At 45.0% G+C, this 17912-nt stretch overlaps 1 protein-coding gene across 1 annotated transcript in view; it reads left to right on the top strand.

The window, feature by feature from the left end:
- znf831 (zinc finger protein 831) overlaps positions 1-15818 on the top strand; it is a 64789-nt gene extending 48971 nt beyond the window's left edge. The window contains exons 4-7 of the mRNA XM_036948449.1: positions 10935-11085; positions 11491-11638; positions 11994-12053; positions 14867-15818. Coding sequence (XP_036804344.1) covers positions 10935-11085; positions 11491-11638; positions 11994-12053; positions 14867-15721 — 1214 coding nt within the window. The 3' untranslated portion in view covers positions 15722-15818. The remainder of the gene's footprint in view (positions 1-10934; positions 11086-11490; positions 11639-11993; positions 12054-14866) is intronic.
- Positions 15819-17912: the final 2094 nt, after the last annotated feature.

Raw genomic sequence — 17912 nt, forward strand, 5'->3', positions numbered from 1 at the left:
TATGAATTATTAAATTATTAAAACTCGTAATTCCATTATCTAATTGGTAACAGAGTTACCAAAAAACCTGCAACAGAATCACTGCAACTGAATTGGCTACAAAAGGAAATCACAGTAGTCACAAACCACAGTTGGGTCTCCTGCTACTGTCCTCTCTTCCACTAACATACTGCTACTGTCCTCTCTTCCACTGACTGTTATGTTCAGCTCATAGTGTCTCCTGTTACTGTCCTCTCTTCCACTGACATACTGTTACTGTCCTCTCTTCCACTAACATACTGTTACTGTCCTCTCTTCCACTGACTGTTATGTTCAGCTCATAGTGTCTCCTGCTACTGTCCTCTCTTCCACTAACATACTGTTACTGTCCTCTCTTCCACTGACTTATGTTCAGCTCATAGTGTCTCCTGCTACTGTCCTCTCTTCCACTGACTGTTATGTTCAGCTCATAGTGTCTCCTGTTACTGTCCTCTCTTCCACTGACTGTTATGTTCAGCTCATAGTGTCTCCTGTTACTGTCCTCCCTTTCACCCACTGTTATGTTCAGCTCATAGCTGTTTTGCGGCAAGCTCATATTTTCACATGCAAATTAGTTTTGTGGCAAACAATTCTGGTGGTGAACATTCTGTTTGCTGCAAACTCAGCATGAACATGCAAATTAGATCAGGTTTCTGGTTATTGTGTGTGAAACAACATTGAAATGTATCTATAAACCAAATCACATAACTTTAAATTAACTGACTTCACAGAGAAAGAATGTAAACATACTAAATGTAGTAAATATACTAAACAACTTGTTTTAAATGTCTTTAACAGATATAAATACATGCAACTTGAAATGATCCGCATGGTAATGAAGAAAATACCAGATATTCTCAACTAACTGGTCTTTTTATGTCGCTACAACATTTACATGACAGGAATTTGAACACCATGGGGATGTTGACCTTTAGGATGTTAAAAGGGAAACTACAGAATTATTTACCTGAGCCAAGTGATAACTTGGTTAGATCGTTGGGCCAGTAACCGAAAGGTGACTAGGTAAAAATAAGTTAACCCACTGTTACCCAGTAGGATGTCATTGTAAATAAGAATTTGTTCTTAACTGATTAGTTAAATAAAGGTTACATAACATAAAAAATAAAATATATATCAATGGAAGTTTAAAAGATAATTAACAAAATTACAAAATAAAAACTAAATAAAACCCAGTTCAGGACTGTTGCCTTTTTGAGTGAACTTTGTAGATTTTTTTTATTTATTTAACCTTGATTTAACCAGGTTGGCCAGTTGAGAACAAGTTCTCATTTACAACTGCGACCTGGCCAAGATAAAGCAAAGCAGTGCGGCACAAACAACAACACAGAGTTACACATGGAATAAACAAAACATACAGTCAATAACAATATATAAAAATCGATATACAGTGTGTGCAAATGGAGTAAGGAGGTAAGGTGAGAGCATACAGGTCGCAGTGGTGGGTGGTATGTGGGGCTTTGGTGACTAAACGGATGGCACTGTGATAGACTGCATTCAGTTTGCTGAGTAGAGTATTGAGGGCTATTTTGTAAATGACATCGCCAAAGCCAAGGGTCGGCAGGATAGTCAGTTTTACGAGGGTATGTTTGGCAGCGTGAGTGAAGGAGGCTTTGTAGCGAAATAGGAAGCCGATTCTAGATTTAATTTTGGATTGGAGATGCTGAATAGGGGTCTGGAAGGAGAGTTTACAGTCTAACCAGACACCTAGGTATTTGTAGTTGTCCACATATTCTAAGTCAGAACCGTCCAGAGCAGTGATGCTAGTCGGCCGGGCGGGTGCGGGCAGCGATCGGTTGAAGAGCATGCATTTGGCTTTACTAGCATTTAAGAGCAGTTGGATGCCACGGAAGGAGTGGTGTATGGCATTGAAGCTAGTTTGGAGGTTTGTTAACACAGTGTCCAAAGAAGGGCCAGAAGTATACAGAATGGTTTTGTCTGTGTAGAGGTGGATCAAGGAATCACCCGCAGGAGCGACATTATTGATGTACAGTGCCTTGCGAAAGTATTCGGCCCCCTTGAACTTTGCGACCTTTTGCCACATTTCAGGCTTCAAACATGAAGATGTAAAACTGTATTTTTTTGTGAAGAATCAACAACAAGTGGGACACAATCATGAAGTGGAACGACATTTATTGGATATTGGATAGAGAATGAAAGAGAGAGAGAAAGAAAAAGAACGAGAGAGAGAATGAGAGTGAGAGAGAAAGAGAAAGAAAGAGAACGAGAGAGAGAGAATGAGCGATAGAGTTTGAGACAGAGAGAGAGAGCGAGGTAAGAGCATGACTCACCCAAGACACAGAGAGTCAACCACCCTGATATGAAACCATCATTCTTCCAGAATGGTCCTGTATTTGGCTCCATCCATCTTCCCATCAATTTTAACCATCTTCCCTGTCCCTGCTGAAGAAAAGCAGGCCCAAACCATGATGCTGCCACCACCATGTTTGACAGTGGGGATGTTGTGTTCAGGGTGATGAGCTGTGTTGCTTTTACGCCAAACATAACGTTTTGCATTGTTTCCAAAAAGTTAAATTTTGGTTTCATATGACCAGAGCACCTTCTTCCACATGTTTGGTGTGTGTCCCAGGTGGCTTGTGGCAAACTTTAAACGACACTTTTTATGGATATCTTTAAGAAATGGCTTTCTTCTTGCCACTCTTCCATAAAGGCCAGATTTGTGCAATATACGATTGATTGTTGTCCTATGGACAGAGTCTCCCACCTCAGCTGTAGATCTCTGCAGTTCATCCAGAGTGATCATGGGCCTCTTGGCTGCATCTATGATCAGTCTTCTCCTTGTATGAGCTGAAAGTTTAGAGGGACGGCCAGGTCTTGGTAGATTTGCAGTGGTCTGATACTCCTTCCATTTCAATATTATCGCTTGCACAGTGCTCCTTGGGATGTTTAAAGCTTGGGAAATCTTTTTGTATCCAAATCCGGCTTTAAACTTCTTCACAACAGTATCTCGGACCTGCCTGGTGTGTTCCTTGTTCTTCAGGATGCTCTCTGCGCTTTTAACGGACCTCTGAGACTATCACAGTGCAGGTGCATTTATACGGAGACTTGATTACACACAGGTGGATTGTATTTATCATCATTAGTCATTTAGGTCAACATTGGATAATTCAGAGATCCTCACTGAACTTCTGGAGAGGGTTTGCTGCACTGAAAGTAAAGGGGCTGAATAATTTTGCACGCCCAATTTTTCAGTTTTTGATTTGTTAAAAAAGTTTGAAATATCCAATAAATGTCGTTCCACTTCATGATTGTGTCCCACTTGTTGTTGATTCTTCACAAAAAAATACAGTTTTATATCCTTATGTTTGAAGCCTGAAATGTGGCAAAAGGTCGCAAAGTTCAAGGGGGCCGAATACTTTCGCAAGGCACTGTATACAGAGAATAGAGTCGGCCCGAGAATTTAACCCTGTGGCACCCCCATAGAGACTGCCAGAGGTTCAGACAACAGCCCCTCCGATTTGACACACTGAACTCTATCTGAGAAGCAGTTGGTCAACCAGGCGAGGCAGTCATTTGAGAAACCAAGGCTGTTGAGTCTGCCGATAAGAATGCGGTGATTGACAGTCGAAGGCCTTGACCAGGATTGCACAGCGGAGAAAGTACGGTGGGATTCGAAATAATCAGTGACCGGTTTGTTAACTTGGCTTTCAAAGACTTTAGAAAGGCAGGGCAGAATGGATATAGGTCTATAACAGTTTAGGTCTAGAGTGTCACCCGCTTTGAAGAGGGGGATGACCGCGGCAGCTTTCCAATCTTTAGGAATCACGGATGATATGAAAGAGAGGTTGAACAGGCTGGTAATAGGGGTTGCAACAATGGCGGCGGATAGTTTTAGAAAGAGAGGGTCCAGATTGTCTAGCCCAGCTGATTTGTACGGGTCCACGTTTTGCAGCTCTTTCAGAACATCAGCTATCTGGATTTAGGTGAAGGCGAAGCTGGCGAGGCTTGGGCATGTAGCTTTAGGGGGTACGGAGCTGTTGGTTGGGGTTGGGGTAGCCAGGAGGAAAGCATGGCCAGCTGTAGAGAAATGCTTGTTGAAATTCTTGATTATTGTGGATTTATCGGTGGTGACCGTGTTTCCTAGCCTCAGTGCAGTGGGCAGCTGGTAGGAGGTGCTCTTATTCTCCATGGACTTTACAGGTTAGGTCCTACTAGTGGACTTTATTGTCCCAGAACTTTTAGGAGTTTGTGGAGATATGGAAGTCCTTCGTCCAAAGCTTGTTTATTTTGTATTTGTTATGGAAAGCCATTAGTTCCTGCCAAAGCAGCAGCTACTTTTCCTGGGGTCCAGCAAAACTAAGGCCGTTTATACAATTTTAATAACATTACAATACCTGCAGACTGGGTTCCCTCAGACCCCTTCTCCACTACCACATATGTACAATTCAAAATCCATGTGTACGTGTGTGTGTGTGTTTGTTCGTGTGTCTCTTCAAAGTCCCCGCTGTTCCATAAGGTATATTTTTATCTGTTTTTTAAAATCTGAATCTACTGCTGCATCAGTTACCTGATGTGGAATAGAGTTCCATGTAGTCATGGCTCTATGTAGTACTGTGCGCCTCCATAGTCTGTTCTGGACTTGGGACTGTGAAGAGACCTCTGGTGGCATGTCTTGTGGGGTATGTTGGGTGTCTGAGCTGTGTGCCAGTAGTTTAAACAGACAGCTCGGTGCATTCAACATGTCACTACCTCTCATAAACACAAGCAGGGAGGAAATCAATCTCTCCTCCACTTTGAGCCAGGAGAGATTTACATGCATATTATTAATATTAGCTCACGGTGTACATCCAAGGTCCAGCTGTGCTGCCCTGTTCTGAAGGTGTGTGCTTTCCAATCTGCCTCACGATGACTCTCTGTTCCAGCTGCTCTCTGCAGAGCTGGACTCCGCCCCTCTCACGTGTTGCAGAACATCAAATCAAATTGAATTTGTCACATGCGCAGAATACAAAAGGTGCAGACCTTACGGGAAAATGCTTACTTACAATCCCTTAACCAACAATACTTTAAGAAGTATTAAGAAAAAATAAGTTGTTAAATAAAAAATAAAAAATAAAAGTACCAAATAATTAAGCAGCAGCAGTAAAATAACAATAGCGATGCTATGTACAGGGGGAACCAGTCAATGTGCGGGGGCACCGCTTAGTCGAGGTAATTAAGGTAATATGTAGGTAGAGTTAAAGTGACTATGTATAGATAATAAACAGAGAGTTGCAGCAACGTAAAAGAGGGGTCTGTGTACCCATTTGATTAGCTGTTCAGTAGTCTTATGTCTTGGTGGTAGAAGCTGTCAAGAAACCTTTTGGACCTAGACTTGGCGCTCCGGTACCGCTTGCTGTGTGGTAGCAGAGAGAACAGTCTATGACTGGGGTGGCTGGAGTCTTTGACATTTTTTAGGGCCTTCCTCTGACACCGCCTGGTATAGAGGTCCTGGATGGCAGGCAGCTTAGCCCCAGTGATGTACTGGGCCATACGCACTACCGTCTGTAGTGCCTTGCGGTCAGAGGCCGAGCAATTGCCATACCAGGCAGTGATGCAACCAGGCAGTGATGCAACCAGCCAGGATGCTCTCGATGTTGCAGCTGTATAACCTTTTGAGGATCTCAGGACCAATGCCAAATCTTTTCAGTTTCCTGAGGGGAAATAGGCTTTGTCGTGCCCTCTTCATAACTGTCTAGGTGTGTTTGGACCATTCTAATTTGCTGTTGATGTGGACACCAAGGAACTTGAAGCTCTCAACCTGCTCCACTACAGCCCCGTCGATGAGAATGGGGGCGTGCTCGGTCCTCCTTTTCCTGTAGCCCACAATCATCTCCTTAGTCTTGGTTACGTTGAGGGACAGGATGGCATTCTGGCACCACTCGGCCAGGTCTCTGACCTCCTCCCTATAGGCTGTCTCGTCGTTGTCGGTGATCAGGCCTACCACTGTTGTGTCATCTGCAAACTTAAGGATGGTGTTGGAGTCGTGCCTGGCCATGCAGCACGCAACCCGGTGGAGCTCCAGTGTTGAGGATCAGCGAGGCAGATGTGTTGTTACCTACCCTCACCACCTGGGGGCGGCCCGTCAGGAAGTCCAGGATCCAGTTGCAGAGGGAGGTGTTTAGTCCCAGGATCCTTAGCTTAGTGATGAGCTTTGAGGGTACTATGGTGTTGAACTCTGAGCTGTAGTCAATGAATAGCATTCTCACATAAGTGTTCCTTTTGTCCAGGTGGGAAAGGGAAGTGTGGAGTGCAATAGAGATTGCATCATCTGTGGATCTGTTTGGGCGGTATGCAAATTGGAGTGGGTTTAGGGTTTCTGGGATAATAGTGTTGATGTGAGCCATTACCAGCCTTTCAAAGCACTTCATGGCTACGGACGTGAGTGCTACGGGTCGGTAGTCATTTAGGCAGGTTGCCTTTGTGTTCTTGGGCATAGGGACTATGGTGGTCTGCTTGAAACATGTTGGTATTACAGACTCAATCAGGGACATGTTGAAAATGTCAGTGAAGACACCTGCCAGTTGGTCAGCACATGCCCGGAGCACACATCCTTGTAATCAGTCTGGCCCCGCAGCCTTGTGTATGTTGACCTGTTTAAAGGTCATACTCACGTCGGCCAAGGAGAGCGTGATCACACAGTCGTCCTGATGCTCTCATGCATGCCTCAGTATTGTTAGCCTCGAAGCGAGCATACAAGTGATTTAGCTCATCTGGTAGGCTCGTGCCACTGGGCAGCTCGCGGGCTGTGCTTCCCTTTGTAGTCTGTAATAGTTTGCAAGCCCTGCCACATAAGACGAGCATTGGAGCCGGTGTAGTATGATTCAATCTTAGCCCTGTATTGACGCTTTGTCTGTTTGATGGTTCGTCGCAGGGCATAGCAGGATTTCTAGTAAGCTTCCGGGTTAGTGTCCCGCTCCTTGAAAGAGGCAGCTCTACCCTTTAGCTCAGTGCGAATGTTGCCTGTAATCCATGGCTTCTGGTTGGGGTATGTACGTACAGTCACTGTGGGGATGACATCCTCAATGCACTTATTGATAAAGCCAGTGACTGACGTGGTGTACTCCTCAATGCCATCGGAAGAATCCCGGAACATATTCCAGTCTGTGATAGCAAAACAGTCCTGTAGTTTAGTATCTGCTTCATCTGACCACTTTTTTATAGATCGAGTCACTGGTACTTCCTGCTTTAGTATTTGCTTGTAAGCAGGAATCAGTGTATATGTGTATATGTTAGTCTGTGTGTCTGTGTATTGTTAGTCTGTGTATATGTTAGTCTGTATATGTTAGTCTGTATATGTATATGTTTAGTCTGTGTATATGTTAGTCTGTGTATATGTTAGTCTGTGTAAATGTTAGTCTGTGTAAATGTTAGTCTGTGTATCTATTAGTCTTTGTATATATTAGTCTGTGTATATGGTAGTCTGTGTGTCTGTGTATATGTTAGTCTGTGTATATATTAGTCTGTGTGTCTGTGTATATGTTAGTCTGTGTGTCTGTGTATATGTTAGTGTGTGTGTGTCTGTGTGTCTGTATATATGTTAGTGTGTGTGTCTTTGTATATGTTAGTGTGTGTGTCTGTATATATGTTAGTGTGTGTGTCTGTGTATATGTTAGTTTGTGTGGGTGAGCGTTCATCCTCGGCAGGAAGGTGTCATGGCCTGGCTGAGGGTATGTCCCAAATGACACTCTATTCCTTGTATTGTGCACTAGTTTTGACCCTGTGTGTCCTGGTAAATAAGGAATAGTGTGCCTAAAGGTTTGCGGGCATACTGTAGCAGTCTGTAGAAGTCTGTAGATGTCTACTGCTGTCTGTAGCTGTCTGTAGCAGGCTGTAGCTGTCTACTGCTGTCTGCAGCTGTCTGTAGCAGTCTGTAGCTGTCTACTGCTGTCTGCAGCAGTCTGTAGCAGTCTGTAGCTGTCTACTGCTGTCTGTAGCAGTCTGTAGCAGTCTGTAGCTGTCTACTGCTGTCTGTAGCAGTATGTAGTAGCCTACTGCTGTCTGCAGCAGTCTGTAGCAGTCTGTAGCTGTCTGTAGCTGTCTGTAGCAGTCTGTAGCAGTCTGTAGCTGTCTACTGCTGTCTGTAGCTGTCTACTGCTGTCTGCAGCAGTCTGTAGCAGTCTGTAGCTGTCTACTGCTGTCTGTAGCAGTCTGTAGCTGTCTACTGCTGTCTGTATCAGTCTGTAGCTATCTACTGCTGTCTGCAGCTGTCTACTGCAGTCTGTAGCTGTCTGTAGCAGTCAGCAGCTGTCTGTAGCAGTCTGTAGCAGTCTGTAGCTGTCTGTAGCTGTCTACTGCTGTCTGCAGCTGTCTGCAGCTGTCTGTAGATGTCTGTAGCTGTCTGTAGCTGCCTGCAGCTGTCTGTAGCAGTCTGTAGTTGTCTACTGCTGTCTGTAGCATTCTGTAGCTGTCTACTGCTGTCTGTAGCTGTCTACTGCTGTCTGTAGCTGTCTACTGCTGTCTGTATCAGTCTGTAGCTGTCTACTGCAGTCTGTAGCTGTCTGTAGCAGTCAGCAGCTGTCTGTAGCAGTCTGTAGCAGCCTGTAGCTGTCTACTGCTGTCTGTAGCAGTCTGTAGCTGTCTACTGCTGTCTGTAGCTGTCTACTGCTGTCTGTAGCAGTCTGTAGCTGTCTGTCGCAGTCTGTAGCTGTCTGTAGCTGTCTGTAGCAGTCTGTAGCTGTCTACTGCTGTCTGTTGCAGTCTGTAGCAGTCTGTAGCTGTCTCTATCTGTCTGTAGCAGTCTGTAGCTGTCTACTGCTGTCTGTAGCAGTCTGTAGCAGTCTGTAGCTGCCTGTAGCTGTCTACTGCTGTCTGTAGCAGTCTGTAGCTGTCTGTAGCTGTCTGTAGCTGTCTACTGCTGTCTGTAGCAGTCTGTAGCAGTCTGTAGCAGTCTGTAGCTGTCTACTGCTGTCTGGAGCAGTCTGTAGCAGTCTACAGCTGTCTGTAGCTGTCTACTGCTGTCTGTAGCAGTCTGTAGCTGTCTGTAGCTGTCTGTAGCTGTCTACTGCTGTCTGTAGCTGTCTACTGCTGTCTGTATCAGTCTGTAGCTGTCTACTGCAGTCTGTAGCTGTCTGTAGCAGTCAGCAGCTGTCTGTAGCAGTCTGTAGCAGCCTGTAGCTGTCTACTGCTGTCTGTAGCAGTCTGTAGCTGTCTACTGCTGTCTGTAGCTGTCTACTGCTGTCTGTAGCAGTCTGTAGCCGTCTGCAGCTGTCTGTAGCAGTCAGTAGCAGTCTGTAGAAGTCTGTAGCTGTCTGCAGCAGTCTGTAGCATTCTGTAGCAGTCTACAGCAGTGTGTAGCAGTCTGTAGCAGTCTGTAGCTGTCTGTAGCAGTCTGTAGCTGTCTGTAGCTGTCTGTAGCAGTCTGTAGCTGTCTACTGCTGTCTGTTGCAGTCTGTAGCAGTCTGTAGCTGTCTCTATCTGTCTGTAGCAGTCTGTAGCTGTCTACTGCTGTCTGTAGCAGTCTGTAGCAGTCTGTAGCTGCCTGTAGCTGTCTACTGCTGTCTGTAGCAGTCTGTAGCTGTCTGTAGCTGTCTGTAGCTGTCTACTGCTGTCTGTAGCAGTCTGTAGCAGTCTGTAGCTGTCTACTGCTGTCTGGAGCAGTCTGTAGCAGTCTACAGCTGTCTGTAGCTGTCTACTGCTGTCTGTAGCAGTCTGTAGCTGTCTGTAGCTGTCTGTAGCTGTCTACTGCTGTCTGTAGCAGTCTGTAGCTGTCTACTGCTGTCTGTAGCAGTCTGTAGCAGTCTGTAGCTGTCTCTATCTGTCTGTAGCAGTCTGTAGCTGTCTACTGCTGTCTGTAGCAGTCTGTAGCAGTCTGTAGCTGTCTGTAGCTGTCTACTGCTGTCTGGAGCAGTCTGTAGCAGTCTACAGCTGTCTGTAGCTGTCTACTGCTGTCTGTAGCAGTCTGTAGCATTCTGTAGCTGTCTGTAGCTGTCTACTGCTGTCTGTAGCAGTCTGTAGCAGTCTACTGCTGTCTGTAGCAGTCTGTAGCAGTCTGTAGCTGTATGCAGCTGTCTGTAGCAGTCTGTAGCAGTCTGTAGTTGTCTACAGCTGTCTGTAGCTGTCTACAGCTGTCTGTAGATGTCTTTCGCAGTCTGTAGCTGTCTGTAGCTGTCTGTAGTAGTCTGTAGCCGTCTGTAGCAGTAGTTGTCTGTGAACCTACGTGTTGAGACAGGAGATGGCTGATAATATCAGTATAGCCAAGGTCATAGGGCTCTTTCAAACTAATATGAAATACAAGACTAATCATACTATCTCTATTGTCTTATTTATATTTTTCTAATGTCTTATTAAACTGTCTCTAATGTCTAATCCTACTGTTTCTAATGTCTTATTAAACTGTCTCTATTGTCTAATCCTACTGTTTCTAATGTCTTATTAAACTGTCTCTATTGTCTAATCCTACTGTTTCTAATGTCTTATTAAACTGTCTCTATTGTCTAATCATACTGTTTCTAATGTCTTATTAAACTGTCTCTAATGTCTAATCCTACTGTTTCTAACGTCTTATTAAACTGTCTCTATTGTCTATTCCTACTGTTTCTAATGTCTTATTAAAACTGTCTCTATTGTCTTATTTATATTTTTCTAATGTCTTATTAAACTGTCTCTAATGTCTAATCCTACTGTTTCTAATGTCTTATTAAACTGTCTCTAATGTCTTATTAAACTGTCTCCAATGTCTTATTAAACTGTCTCTAATGTGTTATTAAACTGTCTCCAATGTCTTATTAAACTGTCTCTAATGTGTTATTAAACTGTCTCCAATGTATTATTAAACTGTCTCTAAATGTTTTATTAAACTGTCTCTAATGTCTTACTAAACTGTCTAATGTCTTATTAAACTGTCTCTAATATCTAATCATACTGTCTCTAATGTCTTACTAAACTGGTTTGTCCTAAAGGAACCAAGAAGAGCTGTGACAGAGGAGGAGATGAGGTGGAGAAGAGAGGAGGAGATGAGGAGGAGGAAGACTCCAGAAGAACGAGTCTGAAAGATGAAGAGGTGTTAGAGGAGAGGGACGAGGTGTTGGAAGAGAGTGAGGAGAGGGAGGAGTGGGAGGAGAGGGTGGAGAGGGATGAGAGGGATGAGAGGGAGGAGAGGGAAGAGGTGTTGGAAGAGGTGTTGGAAGAGAGGGAGGAGAGAGATGAGAGAGAAGAAAGGGATGAGAGGGAGAAGAGGAAAGAGGTGTTAGAAGAGGGGTTGGAAGAGAGGGAGGAGAGAGATGAGAGGGAGGAGAGGGAGAAGAGGGAACAGGTGTTTGAAAAGAGGGAGGACAGGAAGGTGTTCAAGGAGAGGGAGGAGAGAGAAGAAAGGGATGAGAGGGAGGAGAGGAACGAGGTGTTAGAAGAGGGGTTGGAAGAGAGGGAGGAGAGAGATGAGAGAGAAGAGAGGGAGGAGAGAGATGAGAGAGAAGAGAGGGAGGAGAGGGAGAAGAGGGAACAGGTGTTTGAAAAGAGGGAGGACAGGGAGGTGTTCAATGAGAGGGAGGAGAGAGAAGAGGGGGAAGAGGTGTTAGAAGAGAGAGAAGAGGTTTTGGAAGAGACGGAGGAGAGTGAGGAGACAACGGAAACACCTGGCCATACCTCTGATGGGTTTAGAGGAGAGGTAAGTCAAGCGATGTGTCTATCTGTCTATACATCTATCAATCAAGAATACTTTCACTAGAACCAGACCTTAATCCTGCTGACAACTGTATGAAACTGTGTTCATAAACGGAACTTCACTTAAATTACTCTGTCTGTTACTAAGAATTTGTAAGGTTCTTATTGAAATGAAATATTCAGAGGCCAGTTTACAATAGTCAGTAAGGTTTATTTAGGAGAGCGCTGCTGTGCATATATAAAGACATTCCTTTTATAACTTTCTCTTACCCTACACACATACACACCAACATAGGGATTTTCTCATGAGTCTCACCACAGTTTATTACCACTCAGCTGACAGTTCCAGTCTTCCCCAGATACAAGAGCTCTGGAGGGGCCCTCCCTGTCCTACCTTATCTCCCCAGAGTTACAGCCAGGTTGGTTCAAACATAGGTTAATGCGTCTCTTTGTTCTCTTCCGACACACACATACATTCCTTTCTTCCTAGGTCTATGCTACATAACCCCTTCCTAATGAACAAACATTATTTATCACTAATAGAAAGACAGGGTAGAATTATGTTAGTTATAATTCTATTTTAAATGTATACATTATTCATAATAAATCCCATAACAGAAACAAAAGCAACATCCTCCCACACAGACACACAGTATTATCAACAGACATCTCTCCCACACAGACACACAGTATTATCAACAGACATCTCTCCCACACAGACACACAGTATTATCCACAGACAGCTCTCCCACACAGACAACTCACAGACACAGAGTTAAAGGTTCCATTACAACATGGGGCCTGGCTGGTCTAGAGTTAAAGATTCTATGATTTTCTCTATCTACAGAAACCCAGCCTAAAACCCCAAACAGCAAGCAAAGCAGGTGTAGAAGCACGGTGGCTAGGAAAAACTTCCTAGAAAGGCCAGAACCTAGGAAGAAACCTAGAGAGGAACCAGGCTATAAGGGGTGGCCAGTCCTCTTCTGGCTGTGCCAGGTGGAGATTATAACAGAACATTGCCAAGATGTTCAAATGTTCATAAATGTCCAGCATGGTCAGAGTTGTTGAGGGTGCAACAAGTCAGCACCTCAGGAGTAAATGTCAATTGGCTTTTCATAGATGATCATTAAGAGTATCTCTACCACTCCTGCTGTCTCTAGAGACAGCAGGTCTGGGACAGGTAGAATGTCCGGTGAACAGGTCAGGGTTCCATAGCCACAGGCAGAACAGTTGAAACTGGAGCAGCAGCAAGGCCAGGTGGACTGGGGACAGCAAGGAGTCATCATGCCAGGTAGTCCTGAGGCATGGTCCTAGGGCTCAGGTCCTCCGAGAGAGAGAAAGAGAGAATTAGAGAGAGCATACTTAAATTCACACAGGACACCAGATAAGACAGGAGAAATACTCCAGATATAACAGACTGACCCCAGCCCCCCGACTCTACCCTCTACCCATTTTTATTTTTGGATTACAGTGGGACAAAAAAGTATTTAGTCAGCCACCAATTGTGCATGTTCTCCCACTTAAAAAGATGAGAGAGGCTTTTTAATGAATTTATTTGCAAATTATGGTGGAAAATAAGTATTTGGTCACCTACAAACAAGCAAGATTTCTCGCTCTCACAGACCCGTAACTTCTTCTTTAAGAGGCTCCTCTGTCCTCCACTCGTTACCTGTATTAATGGCACCTGTTTGAACTTGTTATCAGTATAAAAGACACTTGTCCACAACCTCAAACAGTCACACTCCAAACTCCACTATGGCCAAGACCAAAGAGCTGTCAAAGTACACCAGAAACAAAATTGTAGACCTGCACCAGGCTAGGAAGACTGAATCTGCAATAGGTAACCAGCTTGGTTTGAAGAAATCAACTGTGGGAGCAATTATTAGGAAATGGAAGACATACAAGACCACAGATAATCACCCTCGATCTGGGGCTCCACGCAAGATCTCATCCCGTGGGGTCAAAATGATCACAAGAACGGTGAGCAAAAATCCCAGAAGCACACGGGGGGACCTAGTGAATGACCTGCAGAGAGCTGGGACCAAAGTAACAAAGCCTACCATCAATAACACACTTCGCCGCCAGGGACTCAAATCCTGCAGTGCCAGACGTGTCCCCCTGCTTAAGTCAGTACATGTCCAGGCCCGTCTGAAGTTTGCTAGAGAGCATTTGGATGATCCAGAAGAAGATTGGGAGAATGTCATATGGTCAGATGAAACCAAAATATAACTTTTTGGCAAAAACTCAACTTGTCGTGTTTGGAGGACAAAGAATGCTGAATTGCATCCAAAGAACACCATACCTACTGTGAAGCATGGGGGTGGAAACATCATGCTTTGGGGCTGTTTTTCTGCAAAGGGACCAGGACGACTGATCCGTGCAAAGGAAAGAATGAATGGGGCCATGTATTGTGAGATTTTGCAAGCATTTCAAGGTCCTGGAGTGGCCTAGCCAGTCTCCAGATCTCAACCCCATAGAAAATCTTTGGAGGGAGTTGAAAGTCCGTGTTGCCCAGCAACAGCCCCAAAACATCACTGCTCTAGAGGAGATCTGCATGGAGGAATGGGCCAAAATACCAGCAACAGTGTGTGAAAACCTTGTGAAAACTGACAGAAAACGTTTGACCTCTGTCATTGCCAACAAAGGGTATATAACAAAGTATTGAGATAAACTTTTGTTATTGACCAAATATTTATTTTCCACCATAATTTGCAAATAAATTCATTCAAAATCCTACAATGTGATTTTCTGAATTTTTTTCTCATTTTGTCTGTCATAGTTGAAGTGTACCTATGATGGAAATTACAGGCCTCTCATCTTTTTAAGTGGGAGAACTTGCACAATTGGTGGCTGACTAAATGCTTTTTTGCCCCACTGTATGTTACTATAGTTTTGTATTGTTTTCTTGGTATTATTCCTGCAGTGTTGGAGCTAGAAACACAAGCATTTCATTGCACCTGCGATAACATCTGCAAATATGTGTACATGACCAACAAACTTTGATGTTATTTTGATAAAGAGAAATGTTTGCTATTTGGGACACAGCTCTGGGTCAGTCTGGGTTAGTAGACTATCTATGTGTCTGTCTGATGGTCTGTCTGTTCGGGCTGCTGGCATTCCTTCTTAAACTATCCAAGACATTGTGGAGCTACAAGAATGACCTGGAACTGTTGCCCTTCCTCCCCATGCTTACATACTAACTCTAAAACTCTGATACTTCTCTCTATGGCAGGATGAAGCAGATTCCCGTCACAGCATCTGGACATCGCTGCCACTTTACAGTCATCTATATCAGACACCAACCAACGTGTCTCACAACCTTTCAAAGGCCCCTCAGCAGCAGATCAACTTAACTTCAGAAAAAGACCCATTGTATAACCAACAGACCAGCTCTTCAAATGACCCTGACCCCACCACCCTGACACCACCACGGACCAGCTCTTCAAATGACCCTGAACCCACCACCCTGACACCACCACGGACCAGCTCTTCAAATGACCCTGACCCCACCACCCTGACCCCACCACGGACCAGCTCTTCAAATGACCCTGAACCCACCACCCTGACCCCACCACGGACCACCTCTTCAAATGACCCTGAACCCACCACCCTGACCCCACCACGGACCAGCTCTTCAAATGACCCTGACCCCACCACCCTGACCCCACCACGGACCAGCTCTTCAAATGACCCTGACCCCACCACCCTGACCCCACCACGGACCAGCTCTTCAAATGACCCTGACCCCACTGTATGCCACAGCACCCCAGTCTTTAGTGATACCAGCAGGGCAGGACAGACACACCCCTTCCCTACAGCACAGTGCGTGAGCAGGTTTATGGTCCCTGCAGCACAGTGTGTGAGCAGGTTTAGGGCCCCTACAACAGAGTGTGTGAGCAGGTTTAGGGCCCCTACAGTAGACTGTTTGAGCAGGGTTAGGGCCCATACAGCAGACTGTGTGAGCAGGGTTAGGGCCCATACAGCAGACTGTGTGAGCAGGGTTGGGGGAGTGCAGAGTAGTAGCCTGGAGGATCAAGAGGACAGTAGCAGTAGTGATGATGAAGGGAAACTGATTATTGAGCTTTAGACAGGAGTTAGATTTTCTACATGGAATACAGACAGACTGGAAGAGGGGAGGAGGGGAGGAGGAGAGAATGGGTGGAGGGAGGAGAGGGAGGACAGGAGAGGATGGAGGTAGGAGAGAAGGGGAGGGTAGAGGGTAAAGGGAGGAGAGGAATGGAAGAGGGGAGGAGGAGAGGAGGGAAGGAGGGAGGAGAGAAGGGGAGGGTGAAGGGAGGGCGAAGGGAGGAGAGGAATGGAGGAGGGGAAGAGGGGAGGAGGAGAGAAGGGGTGGAGGGAGGGAGGAAAAGAGGGGAGGGTAGAGGGTGAAGGGAGGAGAGGAATGGAGGAGTGGAAGAGGAAGGGTGGGAGGAGAAGAGGAATAACCTACAGGAATTTGACCTCTTTCCGAGCTTGTTTAAAGGAAGTGAATCCCTCTGGCAGACCTAGGGAGGATGGAGGTGGATGGGAATGGGGAGGAGGAGGGGAGGAGGAGGGGAGGAGGAGAGGAACATGGAGAGGGAAGAAGAGGGGAGGAGAAGAAGAGGAGGTGGCCTGAGGAACACTGACTAGCGTGGGGGAACGCATGGAGATTAACAGGATATTGGCTGGGGTGGGGAAGGCATGGAGATTAGCAGGATATTGGCTGGGGAGCAAGACCCTAACTCAGCACTCACACACACTCACATAGACATACACATAGGCACACACATTGACACAAACATAGACACACACATAGACACACACATAGACACACATAGACACTACACACCACATAGACACACACAGCCTAACCCTAACTCAACACCAACTCGATACTCGGGAATTGCTTCCAGCCAGCCATGCAGTGTGTCAGCTAAATATCCAGCCTCCCATCAGGGTGATTATTAGAGTGAGGGAGGGCATGAGGATGACTCTCCTAACCAAGGGGATAAGGTTTTTTCTGGGTCATAAACAGGACCATGGGTCATAAACAGGACCAAGGGTCATATACAGGACCATGGGTCATATACAGGACCATGGGTCATAAACAGGACCTTGGGTCATATACAGGACCATGGGTCATATACAGGACCATGGGTCATATACAGGACCATGGGTCATAAACAGGACCATGGGTCATATACAGGACCATGTTGGTTACCAAGCTGTCAGGATACTCACCCTCTTTCCATCAGTGTCTCTGCCTCTCCTGCTAGCTGATGACTCGACTGTTTGACAGGAGAAACTGATACAGGATCCAACTTTACATTAATACACTTCTGATTGTTTTTGTTTTATGGGACTCAAATTAACCTGGAGTGACATATGTTGTATATAAGTGACAGGAAAACATTTGGTTTAATCAATATAGTGTACATTGTTTAATGTTGTTTTTCAGATGTTTTTCAGGTGTTTTATAAAAATAAAAGTTGGATAAAATTGTATCTGAAACCACGTTCAGCTAATCTAGACATTCATTTATTGTGTTTATTTATTTTAATGATTTTTTTATTTCACTTTTATTTAGCCAGGCAGGCTAGTTGAGACCAAGTTCTCATTTACAACTGCGTGTCAAGAAGTCTATGTGTAGCTGGTGTATAGGAGTCAGGCGCAGGACTGCAGATATGAGTAAATAAACATATTTTACCCAACATAATATAAATGCAATACAAAAACAGAGCCCGCAATAACGGACCTTCTTACATAGAAACAATCACTCACAAACAAACATGGGGGAACAGAGGGTTAAATAATGAACAGGTAATTGGGGGATTGAAACCAGGCGTGTAAGACAAAGACAAAACAAATAGAAAATGAAAAGTGGATCGGCGGTGGCTAGAAGGCCGGTGACGTCGACCGCCGAACGCCACCCGAACAAGAAAAGGGACCGACTTCGGCGCAAGTCGTGACACTGCGACCTGGCCAAGATAACGCAAAGCACAAGGAATACAAGTACACATGGAATAAAAAAACATACAGTCAATATTTGTAATGGAGTGTGTAACCGGCTGCAGGAGAGCAGAAATGGGGAGCCAACGGAGCCCTTTATTGAGGCGAACAAAACACGGCACTCAGAAAACTAAACACACACGGGTTACGATAACCCGGCGCTAACCAGCCTGGAGTACACATACATTTACATATAACAATTCCACACACAGACATGGGGGGGAAACAGAGGGTTATATACAAGACAAGTAATGAGGGAAAGCAAATCAGGTGTGCGGGAAAACAAG

Source organism: Oncorhynchus mykiss, chromosome 17, assembly GCF_013265735.2.
Source record: "Oncorhynchus mykiss isolate Arlee chromosome 17, USDA_OmykA_1.1, whole genome shotgun sequence".
Taxonomy (NCBI): domain Eukaryota; kingdom Metazoa; phylum Chordata; class Actinopteri; order Salmoniformes; family Salmonidae; genus Oncorhynchus; species Oncorhynchus mykiss.